We start from the raw sequence: 17228 nt of genomic DNA, 5'->3' as shown, positions 1-17228 counted from the left end.
GGGGTTGGGTGGAGGTAACTGAGTAATTAATTTGGGAATGGGTGGAGGTAAATGAGCAATTTATTTGGGATTGGGTGGAGGTAACAGGAATTAGTTTGGGATTGGGTGGAGGTGACTGAGGAATTAATTTGGGATTGGGTCGACATGACTGAGGAATTAATTTGGGATTGGGTAGACGTGGCAGGAATTAATTTGGGATTGGGTGGAGGTAACTGAGGAATTAATTTGGGATTGGGTGGAGGTGACAGGAATTAATTTGGGATTGGGTGGACGTGACAGGATTTAATTTGGGATTGGGTGGAGGTAACTGAGGAATTAATTTGGGATTGGGTAGAGGTGACTGAGGAATTAATTTGGGATTGGGTGGACGTGACTGAGGAATTAATTTGGGATTGGGTGGAGGTAACTGAAGAATTAATTTGGGATTGGGTGGACGTGACTGAGGAATTAATTTGGGATTGGGTGGACGTGACTGAGGAATTAATTTGGGATTGGGTGGACGTGACTGAGGAATTAATTTGGGATTGCGTGGAGGTAACTGAGTAATTAATTTGGGATTGGGTGGAGGTAACTGAGGAATTAAGTTGGGATTGGGTGGACGTCACTGAGGAATTAATTTGGGATTGGGTGGATGTCACTGAGGAATTAATTTGGGATTGAGTGGAGGTGACTGAGGAATTAATTTGGGATTGGTTGGACGTGACTGAGGAATTAATTTGGGATTGGGTGGAGGTGACTGAGGAATTAATTTGTGATTGGGTGGACGTGACAGGAATTAATTTGGGATTGGGTGGAGGTGACTGAGGAATTTATTTGGGATTGGGTGGAGGTGACTGAGGAATTAATTTTGGATTGGGTGGACGTGACAGGAATTAATTTGGGATTGGGTGGACATGACAGGAAATAATTTGGGATTGGGTGGAGGTAACTGAGGAATTTATTTGGGATTGGGTGGACGTGACAGGAATTAATTTGGGATTGGGTGGGGGTAACTGAGGAATTAATTTGGGATTGGGTGGACGTGACTGTGGAATTAATTTGGGATTGGGTGGACGTGACTGAGGAATTAGTTTGGGGTTGGGTGGATGTGACAGGAATTAATTTGGGATTGGGTGGAGGTGACTGAGGAATTTATTTGGGATTGGGTAGAGGTGACTGAGGAATTAATTTGGGATTGGGTGGACGTGACAGGAATTAATTTGGGATTGGGTTGACGTGACTGAGGAATTAATTTGGGATTGTGTGGAGGTAACTGAAGAATTAATTTGGGATTGGGTGGACGTGACTGAGGAATTAATTTGGGATTGGGTGGACGTGACAGGAATTAATTTGGGATTGGTGGATGTGACTGAGGAATAAAATTGGGATTGGTTGGAGGTAACAGGAATTAATTTGGGATTGGGTGGAGGTGACTGAGGAATTAATTTGGGATTGGGTGGAGGTAACTGAGGAATTAATTTGGGATTGGGTGGACATGACTGAGGAATTAATTTGGTATTGGGTGGACGTGGCAGGAATTAATTTGGGATTGGGTGGAGGTAACTGAAGAATTAATTTGGGATTCGGTGGACGTGACTGAGGAATTAATTTGTGAATGGGTGGACGTGACTGAGGAATTAATTTGGGATTGGGTAGAGGTAACTGAGGAATTAATTTGGGATTGGGTGGAGGTGACTGAGGAATTAATTTGTGATTGGGTGGACGTGACTGAGGAATTAATTTGGGATTGGTTGGAGGTGACTGAGGAATTAATTTGGGATTGGGTGGACGTGACTGAGGAATTAATTTGGGATTGGATAGAGGTGACTAAGGAATTAATTTGGGATTGGGTGGACGTGACAGGAATTAATTTGGGATTTTGTGGAGGTAACTGAGGAATTAATTTGGGATTGGGTAGAGGTGACTGAGGAATTAATTTGGGATTGGGTGGACGTGACTGAGGAATTAATTTGGGATTGGGTGGAGGTAACTGAAGAATTAATTTGGGATTGGATGGACGTGACTGAGGAATTAATTTGGGATTGGGTGGACGTGACAGGAATTAATTTGGGATTTGGTGGACGTGACTGAGGAATTAATTTGGGATTGCGTGGCGGTAACTGAAAAATTAATTTGGGAATGGGTGGAGGTAAATGAGGAATTAATTTGGGATTGGGTGGAGGTAATTGAGGAATTAGTTTGGTATTGGGTGGAGGTGACTGAGGAATTAATTTGGGGTTGGGTGGAGGTAACTGAGGAATTAATTTGGGATTGGGTAGAGGTGACAGAGGAATTAATTTGGGAATGGGTGGAGGTAACTGAGGAATTAATTTGGGATTGGGTGGAGGTGACTGAGGAATTAATTTGGGATTGGGTGGAGGTAACTGAGGAATTAATTTGGGATTGGGTGGACATGACAGGAATTAATTTGGGATTGGGTGGAGGTAACTGAGGAATTAATTTGGGATTGGGTGGACACGACTGAGGAATTAATTTGGGATTGGGTGGGCGTGGCAGGAATTAATTTGGGATTGGGTGGAGGTAACTGAGGAATAAATGTGGGATTGGGTGGAGGTGACTGAGGAATTAATTTGGGATTGGGTGGACGTGACTCAGGAATTAATTTGGGATTGGGTGGAGGTAACTGAAGAATTAATTTGGGATTGGGTGGACGTGACTGAGGAATTAATTTGGGATTGGGTGGACGTGACAGGAATTAATTTGGGGTTGGGTGGAGGTAACTGAGTAATTAATTTGGGAATGGGTGGAGGTAAATGAGCAATTTATTTGGGATTGGGTGGAGGTAACAGGAATTAGTTTGGGATTGGGTGGAGGTGACTGAGGAATTAATTTGGGATTGGGTCGACATGACTGAGGAATTAATTTGGGATTGGGTAGACGTGGCAGGAATTAATTTGGGATTGGGTGGCGGTAACTGAGGAATTAATTTGGGATTGGGTGGAGGTGACTGAGGAATTAATTTGGGATTGGGTGGACGTGACAGGATTTAATTTGGGATTGGGTGGAGGTAACTGAGGAATTAATTTGGGATTGGGTAGAGGTGACTGAGGAATTAATTTGGGATTGGGTGGACGTGACTGAGGAATTAATTTGGGATTGGGTGGAGGTAACTGAAGAATTAATTTGGGATTGGGTGGACGTGACTGAGGAATTAATTTGGGATTGGGTGGACGTGACTGAGGAATTAATTTGGGATTGGGTGGACGTGACTGAGGAATTAATTTGGGATTGCGTGGAGGTAACTGAGTAATTAATTTGGGATTGGGTGGAGGTAACTTAGGAATTAAGTTGGGATTGGGTGGACGTCACTGAGGAATTAATTTGGGATTGGGTGGATGTCACTGAGGAATTAATTTGGGATTGAGTGGAGGTGACTGAGGAATTAATTTGGGATTGGTTGGACGTGACTGGGGAATTAATTTGGGAATGGGTGGACGTGACTGAGGAATTAATTTGGGATTGGTTGGACGTCACTGAGGAATTAATTTGGGATTGGGTGGACGTGACTGAGGAATTAATTTGGGATTGGGTGGACATGACTGAGGAATTAATTTGGGATTGGGTGGAGGTAATTGAGGAATTAATTTGGGAATAGGTGGAGGTTACTGAGAAATTAATTTGGGATTGGGTGGAGGTAACTGAGGAATTAATTTGGGATTGGGTGGACGTGACTGAGGAATTAATTTGGGATTGGGTGGACATGACTGAGGAATTAATTTGGGATTGGGTGGAGGTGACTGAGGAATTAATTTGTGATTGGGTGGACGTGACAGGAATTAATTTGGGATTGGGTGGAGTTGACTGAGGAATTTATTTGGGATTGGGTGGACGTGACTGAGGAATTAATTTTGGATTGGGTGGACGTGACAGGAATTAATTTGGGATTGGGTGGACATGACAGGAAATAATTTGGGATTGGGCGGAGGTAACTGAGGAATTTATTTGGGATTGGGTGGACGTGACAGGAATTAATTTGGGATTGGGTGGGGGTAACTGAGGAATTAATTTGTGATTGGGTGGACGTGACTGTGGAATTAATTTGGGATTGGGTGGACGTGACTGAGGAATTAGTTTGGTATTGGGTGGATGTGACTGAGGAATTAATCTGGGATTGGGTGGAGGTAATTGAGGAATAAGTTTGGGATTGGGTGGATGTGACAGGAATTAATTTGGGATTGGTGGATGTGACTGAGGAATAAAATTGGGATTGGTTGGAGGTAACAGAGGAATTAATTTGGGATTGGGTGGAGGTAACTGAGGAATTAGTTTGGGATTGGGTGGAGGTGGCTGAGGAATTAATTTGGGATTGGGTGGAGGTAACTAAGGAATTAATTTGGGATTGGGTGGACATGACAGGAAATAATTTGGGATTGGGTGCAGGTAACTGAGGAATTAATTTGGGATTGGGTGGACATGACTGAGGAATTAATTTGGGATTGGGTGGACGTGGCAGGAATTAATTTGGGATTGGGTGGAGGTGACTGAGGAATTAATTTGGGATTGGGTGGAGGTGACTGAGGAATTAATTTGGGATTGGGTGGACGTGACAGGAATTAATTTGGGATTGGGTGGAGGTAACTGAAGAATTAATTTGGGATTGGGTGGACGTGACTGAGGAATTAATTTGTGAATGGGTGGACGTGACTGAGGAATTAATTTGGGATTGGGTGGAGGTAACTGAGGAATTAATTTGTGATTGGGTGGACGTGACTGAGGAATTAATTTGGGATTGGGTGGATGTCACTGAGGAATTAATTTGGGATTGGGTGGAGGTGACTGAGGAATTAATTTGGGATTGTGTGGACGTGACTGAGGAATTAATTTGGGATTGGATAGAGGTGACTGAGGAATTAATTTGGGATTGGGTGGACGTGACAGGAATTAATTTGGGATTGGGTGGTGGTAACTGAGGAATTAATTTGGGATTGGGTAGAAGTGACTGAGGAATTAATTTGGGATTGGGTGGACGTGACTCAGGAATTAATTTGGGATTGGGTGGAGGTAACTGAAGAATTAATTTGGGATTGGGTGGACGTGACTGAGGAATTAATTTGGGATTGGGTGGACGTGACAGGAATTAATTTGGGATTGGGTGGACGTTACTGAGGAATTAATTTGGGATTGCGTGGAGGTAACTGAGTAATTAATTTGGGAATGGGTGGAGGTAAATGAGGAATTAATTTGGGATTGTGTGGAGGTAACTGAGGAATTAGTTTGGTATTGGGTGGAGGTGACTGAGGAATTAATTTGGGGTTGGGTGGAGGTAACTGAGGAGTTAATTTGGGATTGGGTAGAGGTGACTGAGGAATTAATTTGGGAATGGGTGGAGGTAACTGAGGAATTAATTTGGGATTGGGTGGAGGTGACTGGGGAATTAATTTGGGATTGGGTGAAGGTAACTGAGGAATTAATTTGGGATTGGGTGGACATGACAGGAATTAATTTGGGATTGGGTGGAGATAACTGAGGAATTAATTAGGGATTGGGTGGACATGACTGAGGAATTAATTTGGGATTGGGTGGAAGTGGCAGGAATTAATTTGGGATTGGGTGGAGGTAACTGAGGAATAAATTTGGGATTGGGTGGAGGTGACTGAGGAATTAATTTGGGATTGGGTGGACGTGACTGAGGAATTAATTTGGGAAAGGGTGGACATGACTGAGGAATTAATTTGGGATTGGGTGGAGGTAACTGAGGAATTAATTTGGGATTGGGTGGACGTCACTGAGGAATTAATTTGGGATTGGGTGGATGTCACTGAGGAATTAATTTGGGATTGGATGGAGGTGACTGGGGAATTAATTTGGGATTGGGTGGACGTGACTGGGGAATTAATTTGGGAATGGGTGGACGTGACTGAGGAATTAATTTGGGATTGGGTGGACGTGACTGAGGAATTAATTTGGGGTTGGGTGGACGTGACTGAGGAATTAATTTGGGATTGGGTGGAGTTGACTGAGGAATTAATTTGGGATTGGGCGGAGATGACTGAGGAATTAATTTGGGATTGAGTAGAGGTGACTGAGGAATTAATTTGGGATTGGGTGGACGTGACTGAGCAATTAATTTGGGATTGGGTGGACATGACTGAGGAATTAATTTGGGATTGGGTGGAGGTAATTGAGGAATTAATTTGGGAATAGGTGGAGGTAACTGAGGAATTAATTTGGGATTGGGTGGACGTGACTGAGGAATTAATTTGGGATTGGGTGGACATGACTGAGGAATTAATTTGGGATTGGGTGGAGGTGACTAAGGAATTAATTTGTGATTGGGTGGACGTGACAGGAATTAATTTGGGATTGGGTGGAGGTGACTGAGGAATTTATTTGGGATTGGGTCGAGGTGACTGAGGAATTAATTTGGGATTGGGTGGACGTGACAGGATTTAATTTGGGATTGGGTTGACGTGACTGAGGAATTAATTTGGGATTGTGTGGAGGTGACTGAGGAATTAATTTGGGATTGGGTGGACGTGACAGGAATTAATTTGGGATTGATGGATGTGACTGAGGAATAAAATTGGGATTGGTTGGAGGTAACTGAGGAATTAATTTGGGATTGGGTGGAGGTAACTGAGGAATTAGTTTGGGATTGGGTGGAGGTGACTGAGGAATTAATTTGGGATTGGGTGGAGGTAACTGAGGAATTAATTTGGGATTTGGTGGACATGACTGAGGAATTAATTTGGTATTGGGTGGACGTGGCAGGAATTAATTTGGGATTGGGTGGAGGTGACAGGAAATAATTTGGGATTGTGTGGAGGTAACTGAGGAATTAATTTGGGATTGGGTGGACATGACAGGAATTAATTTGGGATTGGGTGGAGGTAACTGAAGAATTAATTTGGGATTCGGTGGACGTGACTGAGGAATTAATTTGGGATTGGGTGGAGGTAACTGAGGAATTAATTTGGGATTGGGTGGAGGTGACTGGGGAATTAATTTGGGATTGGGTGAAGGTAACTGAGGAATTAATTTGGGATTGGGTGGACATGACAGGAATTAATTTGGGATTGGGTGGAGGTAACTGAGGAATTAATTAGGGATTGGGTGGACATGACTGAGGAATTAATTTGGGATTGGGTGGAAGTGGCAGGAATTAATTTGGGATTGGGTGGAGGTAACTGAGGAATAAATTTGGGATTGGGTGGAGGTGACTGAGGAATTAATTTGGGATTGGGTGGACGTGACTGAGGAATTAATTTGGGAAAGGGTGGACATGACTGAGGAATTAATTTGGGATTGGGTGGAGGTAACTGAGGAATTAATTTGGGATTGGGTGGACGTCACTGAGGAATTAATTTGGGATTGGGTGGATGTCACTGAGGAATTAATTTGGGATTGGATGGAGGTGACTGGGGAATTAATTTGGGATTGGGTGGACGTGACTGGGGAATTAATTTGGGAATGGGTGGACGTGACTGAGGAATTAATTTGGGATTGGGTGGACGTGACTGAGGAATTAATTTGGGATTGGGTGGACGTGACTGAGGAATTAATTTGGGATTGGGTGGAGTTGACTGAGGAATTAATTTGGGATTGGGCGGAGATGACTGAGGAATTAATTTGGGATTGAGTAGAGGTGACTGAGGAATTAATTTGGGATTGGGTGGACGTGACTGAGCAATTAATTTGGGATTGGGTGGACATGACTGAGGAATTAATTTGGGATTGGGTGGAGGTAATTGAGGAATTAATTTGGGAATAGGTGGAGGTAACTGAGGAATTAATTTGGGATTGGGTGGACGTGACTGAGGAATTAATTTGGGATTGGGTGGACATGACTGAGGAATTAATTTGGGATTGGGTGGAGGTGACTAAGGAATTAATTTGTGATTGGGTGGACGTGACAGGAATTAATTTGGGATTGGGTGGAGGTGACTGAGGAATTTATTTGGGATTGGGTCGAGGTGACTGAGGAATTAATTTGGGATTGGGTGGACGTGACAGGATTTAATTTGGGATTGGGTTGACGTGACTGAGGAATTAATTTGGGATTGTGTGGAGGTAACTGAAGAATTAATTTGGGATTGGGTGGACGTGACTGAGGAATTAATTTGGGATTGGGTGGACGTGACAGGAATTAATTTGGGATTGATGGATGTGACTGAGGAATAAAATTGGGATTGGTTGGAGGTAACTGAGGAATTAATTTGGGATTGGGTGGAGGTAACTGAGGAATTAGTTTGAGATTGGGTGGAGGTGACTGAGGAATTAATTTGGGATTGGGTGGAGGTAACTGAGGAATTAATTTGGGATTTGGTGGACATGACTGAGGAATTAATTTGGTATTGGGTGGACGTGGCAGGAATTAATTTGGGATTGGGTGGAGGTGACAGGAAATAATTTGGGATTGTGTGGAGGTAACTGAGGAATTAATTTGGGATTGGGTGGACATGACAGGAATTAATTTGGGATTGGGTGGAGGTAACTGAAGAATTAATTTGGGATTCGGTGGACGTGACTGAGGAATTAATTTGGGATTGGGTGGAGGTAACTGAGGAATTAATTTGTGATTGGGTGGACGTGACTGAGGAATTAATTTGGGATTGGGTGGATGTCACTGAGGAATTAATTTGGGATTGGGTGGAGGTGACTGAGGAATTGATTTGGGATTGGGTGGACGTGACTGAGGAATTAATTTGGGATTGGATAGAGGTGACTAAGGAATTAATTTGGGATTGGGTGGACGTTACAGGAATTAATTTGGGATTTTGTGGAGGTAACTGAGGAATTTATTTGGGATTGGGTGGAGGTAACTGAGGAATTAGTTTGGTATTGGGTGGAGGTGACTGAGGAATTAATTTGGGGTTGGGTGGAGGTAACTGAGGAATTAATTTGGGATTGGGTAGAGGTGACAGAGGAATTAATTTGGGAATGGGTGGAGGTAACTGAGGAATTAATTTGGGATTGGGTGGAGGTGACTGAGGAATTAATTTGGGATTGGGTGGAGGTAACTGAGGAATTAATTTGGGATTGGGTGGACATGACCGGAATTAATTTGGGATTGGGTGCAGGTAGCTGAGGAATTAATTTGGGATTGGGTGGACATGACTGAGGAATTAATTTGGGATTGGGTGGACGTGGCAGGAATTAATTTGGGATTGGGTGGTGGTGACTGAAGAATTAATTTGGGATTGGGTGGACGTGACTGAGGAATTAATTTGGGATTGGGTGGAGGTAACTGAAGAATTAATTTGGGATTGGGTGGACGTGACTGAGGAATTAATTTGGGATTGGGTGGACGTGACAGGAATTAATTTGGGATTGGGTGGAGGTAACTGAGTAATTAATTTGGGAATGGGTGGAGGTAAATTAGGAATTTATTTGGGATTGGGTGGAGGTAACAGGAATTAGTTTGGGATTGGGTGGAGGTGACTGAGGAATTAATTTGGGATTGGGTCGACATGACTGAGGAATTAATTTGGGATTGGGTAGACGTGGCAGGAATTAATTTGGGATTGGGTGAAGGTAACTGAGGAATTAATTTGGGATTGGGTGGAGGTAACTGAGGAATTAGTTTGGTATTGGGTGGAGGTGACTGAGGAATTAATTTGGGGTTGGGTGGAGGTAACTGAGGAATTAATTTGGGATTGGGTAGAGGTAACTGAGGAATTAATTTGGGATTGGGTGGAGGTGACTGGGGAATTAATTTGGGATTGGGTGGAGGTAACTGAGGAATTAATTTGTGATTGGGTGGACATGACAGGAATTAATTTGGGATTGGGTGGAGGTAACTGAGGAATTAATTTGGGATTGGGTGGACATGACTGAGGAATTAATTTGGGATTGGGTGGACGTGGCAGGAATTAATTTGGGATTGGGTGGAGGTAACTGAGGAATAAATTTGGGATTGGGTGGAGGTGACTGAGGAATTAATTTGGGAATGGGTGGACATGACTGAGGAATTAATTTGGGATTGGGTGGAGGTGACTGAGGAATTAATTTGGGATTGGGTGGAGTTGACTGAGGAATTAATTTGGGATTGGGTGGAGATGACTGAGGAATTAATTTGGGATTGGGTGGAGGTAATTGAGGAATTAATTTGGGATTGGGTGGAGGTGACTGAGGAATTTATTTGGGATTGGGTGGAGGTGACTGAGGAATTAATTTTGGATTGGGTGGACGTGACAGGACTTAATTTGGGATTGGGTGGAGGTAACTGAGGAATTTATTTGGGATTGGGTGGAGGTGACTGAGGAATTAATTTGGGATTGGGTGGAGGTAACTGAGGAATTAATTTGGGATTGTGTGGACATGACAGGAAATAATTTGGGATTGGGTGGAGGTAACTGAGGAATTTATTTGGGATTGGGTGGACGTGACAGGAATTAATTTGGGATTGGGTGGTGGTAACTGAGGAATTTATTTGTGATTGGGTGGACGTGACTGTGGAATTAGTTTGGGATTGAGTAGAGGTGACTGAGGAATTAATTTGGGATTGGGTGGGGGTAACTGAGGAATTAATTTGGGATTGGGTGGACGTGACTGTGGAATTAGTTTGGGATTGGGTGGACGTGACTGAGGAATTAGTTTGGGATTGGGTGGATGTGACTGAGGAATTAATCTGGGATTGGGTGGAGGTAATTGAGGAATTAGTTTGGGATTGGGTGGACGTAACTGAGGAATTAATTTGTCATTGGGTGGATGTGACAGGAATTAATTTGGGATTGGGTGGAGGTAACTGAGGAATTAATTTGGGATTGGGTGGAGGTAACTGAGGAATTAATTTGGGATTGGGTGGTGGTAACTGAGGAATTAATGTGTGATTGAGGTTGGGATCGGACTTTTCACCGTGCGCTCGGGCTGTTCGAACAATTCTCCATCTGCGGGATCGGGATTGGGGGAGATTGTTGCTCAGCCTCTCGCTGATGGGGAGTGTGAAGATGGGCAGCGGGGATGTGGTCACTCTCTGTACAGCTTGCACTGACTCTGCCTTCCCTCTCCCACTTCCAGCTGTCCTGTTATCCTTCAGCCTTCCAATCGTCTACGACACTTACCGGGTAGGTGAGGATGCTCTGGGAAAGTCTGTGATGTATTCTCAGGAATGTTCCCGAGTGTCTGGGAGAGTCTGTGATCCGGGTTTATTCCCAGGAATGTTCCCGAGTGTCTGGGAGTGTCTCTGATCCGGGTTTATTCCCAGGAATGTTCCCGAGTGTCTGGGAGAGTCTGTGATCCGGGTTTATTCCAAGGAATGTTCCCGAGTGTCTGGGAGTGTCTCTGATCCGGGTTTATTCCCAGGAATGTTCCCGAGTGTCTGGGAGAGTCTGTGATCCGGGTTTATTACCAGGAATGTTCCCGAGTGTCTGGGAGTGTCTCTGATCCGGGTTTATTCCCAAGAATGTTCCCGGGTGTCTGGGAGAGTCTCTGATCCGGGTTTATTACCAGGAATGTTCCCGAGTGTCTGGGAGAGTCTGTGATCCGGGTTTATTCCCAGGAATGTTCCCGAGTGTCTGGGAGAGTCTGTGATCCGGGTTTATTACCAGGAATGTTCCCGAGTGTCTGGGAGAGTCTGTGATCCGGGTTTATTCCCAGGAATGTTCCCGAGTGTCTGGGAGAGTCTGTGATCCGGGTTTATTCCCAGGAATGTTCCCGAGTGTCTGGGAGAGTCTGTGATCCGGGTTTATTACCAGGAATGTTCCCGAGTGTCTGTGATCCGGGTTTATTCCCAGGAATGTTCCCGAGTGTCTGGGAGAGTCTGGGATCCGGGTTTATTACCAGGAATGTTCCCGAGTGTCTGGGAGAGTCTGTGATCCGTGTTTATTCCCAGGAATGTTCCTGGGTGTCTGGGAGAGTCTGCGATCCGGGTTTATTTATTTTTTTAAAATATATTTTATTCAAGATTTTTTGGCCAAACATAACAGTACGTAGTGTTTCTTTTACACAACAATAAAGTAATATAAATAACAGTGGCCAGTTTTAAACAAATAAATAATATATAAACAAAAACAAAACTGAATGGCAACTGCCTTGTCAAAAATAAATACTCTCCAAAAATACAATCCAATATACAATTACCTATAACAAATACCTATACATATTATACATATACAATGACATCCCTGAGAGTCCGTCTGATTCCTCCCCCCTGGGTTGCTGCTGTTGTCTACTTCTTTTCCATTCCCTCTATCTTTCTGCGAGGTAGTTAATGAACGGTTGCCACCGCCTGGTGAATCCCTGAGCCGAACCCCTTAACACGAACTTATTCCGTTCTAACTTTATAAACCCTGCCATGTCGTTTATCCAGGTCTCCACGCCCGGGGGTTTGGCTTCCTTCCACATTAACAATATCCAGCGCCGGGCTACTAGGGACGCAAAGGCCAACACGTCAGCCTCTCTCGCCTCCTGCACTCCCGGCTCTTCTGCAACCCCGAATATAGCCAACCCCCAGCTTGGTTCGACCCGGACCCCCACCACCTTCGAAAGCACCTTTGCCACCCCCACCCAGAACCCCTGTAGTGCCGGGCATAACCAGAACATGTGGGTGTGATTCGCTGGGCTTCTCGAGCACCTCGCACACCTATCCTCTACCCCGAAAAATTTACTGAGCCGTGCTCCAGTCATATGCGCCCTGTGTAGAACCTTGAATTGTATCAGGCTTAGCCTGGCACACGAGGACGATGAGTTTACCCTACGTAGGGCATCAGCCCACAGCCCCTCCTCAATCTCCTCCCCCAGTTCTTCTTCCCATTTCCCTTTCAGCTCATCTACCATGATCTCCCCCTCGTCCCTCATTTCCCTGTATATGTCCGACACCCTACCATCCCCCACCCATGTCTCTGAGATCACTCTATCCTGCACCTCATGCGTCGGGAGCTGCGGGAATTCCCTCACCTGTTGCCTCGCAAAAGCCCTCAATTGCATGTACCGAAATGCATTCCCTTGGGGCAACCCATATTTTTCCGTCAGCGCTCCCAGACTCGCGAACTTCCCATCTACAAACAGATCTCTCAGTTGTACTACCCCAGCTCTTTGCCATGTTCCAAATCCCCCATCCATTCTCCCCGGAACGAACCTATGATTGTTTCTTATCGGGGACCGCACCGAAGCTCCCGTCCTTCCCCTATGCCGTCTCCACTGCCCCCAAATTTTCAATGTAGCCACCACCACCGGGCTTGTGGTGTATTTCTTTGGTGAGAACAGCAACGGTGCCGTCACCATTGCTTGTAGGCTAGTCCCCCTGCAGGACGTCCTCTCCAATCTCTTCCACGCCGCTCCCTCCCCTTCTCCCATCCACTTACACACCATTGAAACATTGGCGGCCCAGTAGTACACACTTAGGCTCGGTAGTGCCAGCCCCCCCCTGTCCCTACTACGCTGCAAGAATCCCTTCCTCACTCTCGGGGTCTTCCCGGCCCACACAAAACTCATAATGCTCTTCTCAATTCTTTTGAAAAAAGCCTTCGTGACCACCACCGGGAGGCACTGAAACACAAAAAGGAATCTCGGGAGGACCACCATCTTAACCGCCTGCACCCTCCCTGCCAATGACAGGGACACCATGTCCCATCTCTTAAAGTCCTCCTCCATCTGTTCCACCAACCGCGTTAAATTAAGCCTGTGTAATGTACCCCAATTCTTGGCTATCTGGATCCCCAAGTACCGGAAGTCCCTTGTTACCTTCCTCAACGGTAAATCCTCTATCTCTCTGCTCTGCTCCCCTGGATGCACCACAAACAACTCACTTTTCCCCATGTTCAGTTTATACCCTGAAAAATCCCCAAACTCCCCAAGTATCCGCATTATCTCTGGCATCCCCTCCGCCGGGTCCGCCACATATAGCAACAAATCATCCGCATACAGAGATTCCCGGTGTTTTTCTCCCCCCGAGTACTCCCCTCCACTTCCTGGAACCCCTCAATGCTATGGCCAGGGGCTCAATCGCCAGTGCAAACAATAACGGGGACAGAGGACATCCCTGCCTCGTCCCTCTATGGAGCCGAAAATAGTCAGACCCCCGTCCATTCGTGACCACGCTCGCCATCGGGGCCCTATACAGCAACTGTACCCATCCGATATACCCATCCCCAAAACCAAATCTCCTCAGCACCTCCCACAAATAATCCCACTCCACTCTATCAAATGCTTTCTCGGCATCCATCGTCACCACTATCTCCGCTTCTCCCTCTGGTGGGGGCATCATCATTTCCCCTAGCAGCCTCCGTATATTTGTATTCAGCTGCCTCCCCTTCACAAACCCAGTTTGGTCCTCATGAACCACCCCCGGGACACAATCCTCTATCCTCATTGCCATTACCTTGGCCAGAATCTTAGCGTCCACATTCAGGAGGGAAATGGGCCTGTAGGACCCGCATTGCAGCGGGTCTTTTTCCTTCTTTAGGAGGGAAGCTGCCCCCTTCCCTCGCCTCATTAAAGGTTCTCATCAGTAGCGGGGCCAGCAAGTCCATATATTTCCTATAGAATTCAACTGGGAATCCGTCTGGTCCCAGGGCCTTCCCCGCCTGCATGCTCCCAATCCCTTTCACCACTTCCTCCGTCTCAATCTGTGCTCCCAGTCCCGCCCTCTCCTGCTCCTCTCCCTTAGGAAATTCCAGCTGATCCAGAAAGCACATCATTCTCTCCTTCCCTTCCGGGGGCTGAGCTTCATATAATCTTTCGTAAAATTCCTTGAACACTCCATTCACTCTCTCTGCTCCCCGCTCCATCTCTCCCTCGCCCCCCTATCTCCCTCGCTGCTCCCCTTTTCCTTAGTTGGTGGGCCAGCAACCTGCTCGCCTTCTCCCCGTATTCGTACTGTACACCCTGTGCCTTCCTCCATTGTGCCTCTGCATTACCCGTAGTCAACAAGTCAAATTCTACATGTAGCCTTTGCCTTTCCCTGTACAGTCCCTCCTCCGGTGCCTCCGCATATTGTCTGTCCACCCTCAGAAGTTCTTTCAACAACTGCTCCCTTTCCCTAACCTCCTGCTTTCCTTTATGTGCCCTAATAGATATCAGCTCCCCTCTAACCGCAGCCTTCAACGCCTCCCAGACCACTCCCACCTGGACCTCCCCATTATCATTGAGTTCCAAGTACCTTTCAATACCTCACCCTTAAACACACCCCCTCATCCGCCAATAATCCCATGTCCATTCTCCAGGGTGGACGCTGTTGTTTTTCTTCCCCTATCTCCAGGTCCACCCAATGTGGAGCATGATCCGAAATAGCTATAGCCGTGTACTCCGTCCCCATCACCTTTGGGATCAGTGCCCTTCCCAAAACAAAAAAATCTATTTGTGAATAAACTTTGTGGACACAGGAGAAAAACGAAAACTCCTTACTCCTAGGTCTACGAAATCTCCAGGGGTCTACTCCTCCCATCTGCACCATAAAATCCTTAAGCACCCTAGCTGCAGCCGGCCTCCTTCCGGTCCTGGACCTCGATCTGTCCAGCCCTGGGTCCAGCACACTATTACAATCTCCACCCATTACCAACTTCCCCACTTCTAGGTCCGGGATTCGTCCTAACATACGCCTCATAAAGTTGGCATCATCCCAGTTCGGGGCATACACGTTCACTAATACCACCGCCTCCCCTTGCAATTTGCCACTCACCATCACGTATCTGCCCCCACTATCCGCCACTACAGTCTTTGCCTCAAACATTACCCGCTTCCCCACTAGTATAGCCACCCCCCTGTTTTTTGCGTCTAGCCCCGAATGAAACACCTGCCCCACCCATCCTTTGCAAAGCCTAACCTGGTCTATCAGCTTCAGATGCGTCTCCTGCAGCATAACCACATCTGCCTTAAGTTTCTTTAGGTGTGCGAGTACCAGTGCCCTCTTAATAGGCCCGTTCAGCCCTCTCACATTCCACGTGATCAACCGGGTTGGGGGGCTCTTTTACCCCCCCCCCCCCACCCCCTTGACGACTAGCCATCTCCTTTTTCAATCCAGCTCCTCACCCGGTTCCCACGTAGCCGTATCTCCCCCAAGCGCCCGACCCCCCCCCCCCCCCCCCACCATACCAGCTCCCCCTTCTCCCCAGCAGCAGCAACCCAGTTAACACCCCCCCCCCCGCTAGATCCCAAACTAGCGTAATTGCACCCCCCATGTTGCTCCCAGAAGTCAGCAAACTCTGGCCGACCTCGGCTTCCCCCCGTGACCTCGGCTCACACTGTGCGAGGCCCCCTCCTTCCTGCTTCCCTGTTCCCGCCATGATTACCATAGCGCGGGAACAAAGCCCGCGCTTCCCATTTGGCCCCGCCCCCAATGGCCGGCGCCCTCAGCTCCTCATCCTCCCTCCCCCCCTCCCCCACGACATGGGGGAGAGAGAAAAGTTACAGGGTCGCAGGATTAACAACTTGGGAAGTCATCTCTTCCCTCTTTTCCCCCCCCTTCATCCCACATATTCACCCCCCCACTTTGTCCCAAACGTTCTTTTTCTGGCCCGCTCACTCCAGTTTCTCCTCGGCAATAAATGTCCACGCCTCGTCTGCCGTTTCAAAGTAGTGGTGTTTCCCTTGATGTGTGACCCACAGTCTTGCCGGTTGCAGCATTCCAAATTTAATCTTCCGTTTGTGCAGCACCGCCTTGGCCCGATTAAAGCTTACCCTCCTTCTCGCCACCTCCGCACTCCAATCTTGATATATGCGGATCACCGCCTTCTCCCACCTACTGCTCCGAGTTTTCTTTGCCCATCTGAGGACCATCTCTCTGTCCTTATATCGGAGAAATCTCACCACTATGGCTCGAGGAATTTCTCCAGCCCTCGGTCTTCGCGCCATAACTCGATAGGCTCCCTCCACCTCCAGCGGACCCGTCGGGGCCTCCGATCCCATTAACGAGTGCAGCATCGTGCTCACATATGCCCCGACGTCCGCCCCTTCTACACCTTCGGAAAGACCAAGAATCCTTAAATTCTTCCTCCTCGCATTGTTCTCCAGCACCTCCAGCCTTTCCACACACCTTTTGTGTTGTGCCTCGTGCATCTCTGTCTTCACCACCAGGCCCTGTATGTTGTCCTCATTCTCAGCAGCCTTTGCCTTCACGACCCGACGCTCCTGTTCCTGGGTCTTTTGCTCCTCCTTTAGCCCTTCAATCGCCTGTAATATCGGGGCCAACAGCTCCTCCTTCATCTCCTTTTTAAGTTCTTCCACGCAACGCCGCAGGAACTCTTGTTGGTCAGGGCCCCATATTAAACTGCCACCTTCCGACGCCATCTTGCTTTGTGCCTGCCTTCCTGGCCGCTGCTCTAGAGGATCCACCGCAATCCGGCCACTTT

At 46.8% G+C, this 17228-nt stretch overlaps 1 protein-coding gene across 1 annotated transcript in view; it reads left to right on the top strand.

Moving 5' to 3' along the window:
• Positions 1 to 17228, top strand: part of LOC140400181 (reticulon-3-like) — an 88895-nt gene that overhangs the window by 47632 nt on the left and 24035 nt on the right. Inside the window, exon 4 of the mRNA XM_072489648.1 lies at positions 10960 to 11006. Coding sequence (XP_072345749.1) covers positions 10960 to 11006 — 47 coding nt within the window. The remainder of the gene's footprint in view (positions 1 to 10959; positions 11007 to 17228) is intronic.

Source organism: Scyliorhinus torazame, chromosome 24 (genome assembly GCF_047496885.1).
Source record: "Scyliorhinus torazame isolate Kashiwa2021f chromosome 24, sScyTor2.1, whole genome shotgun sequence".
In the NCBI taxonomy this organism is placed as follows: Eukaryota; Metazoa; Chordata; class Chondrichthyes; order Carcharhiniformes; family Scyliorhinidae; genus Scyliorhinus; species Scyliorhinus torazame.
Note: the sequence above shows the minus strand (reverse complement) of the source record. Positions and strands in the feature narration are given on the sequence as shown.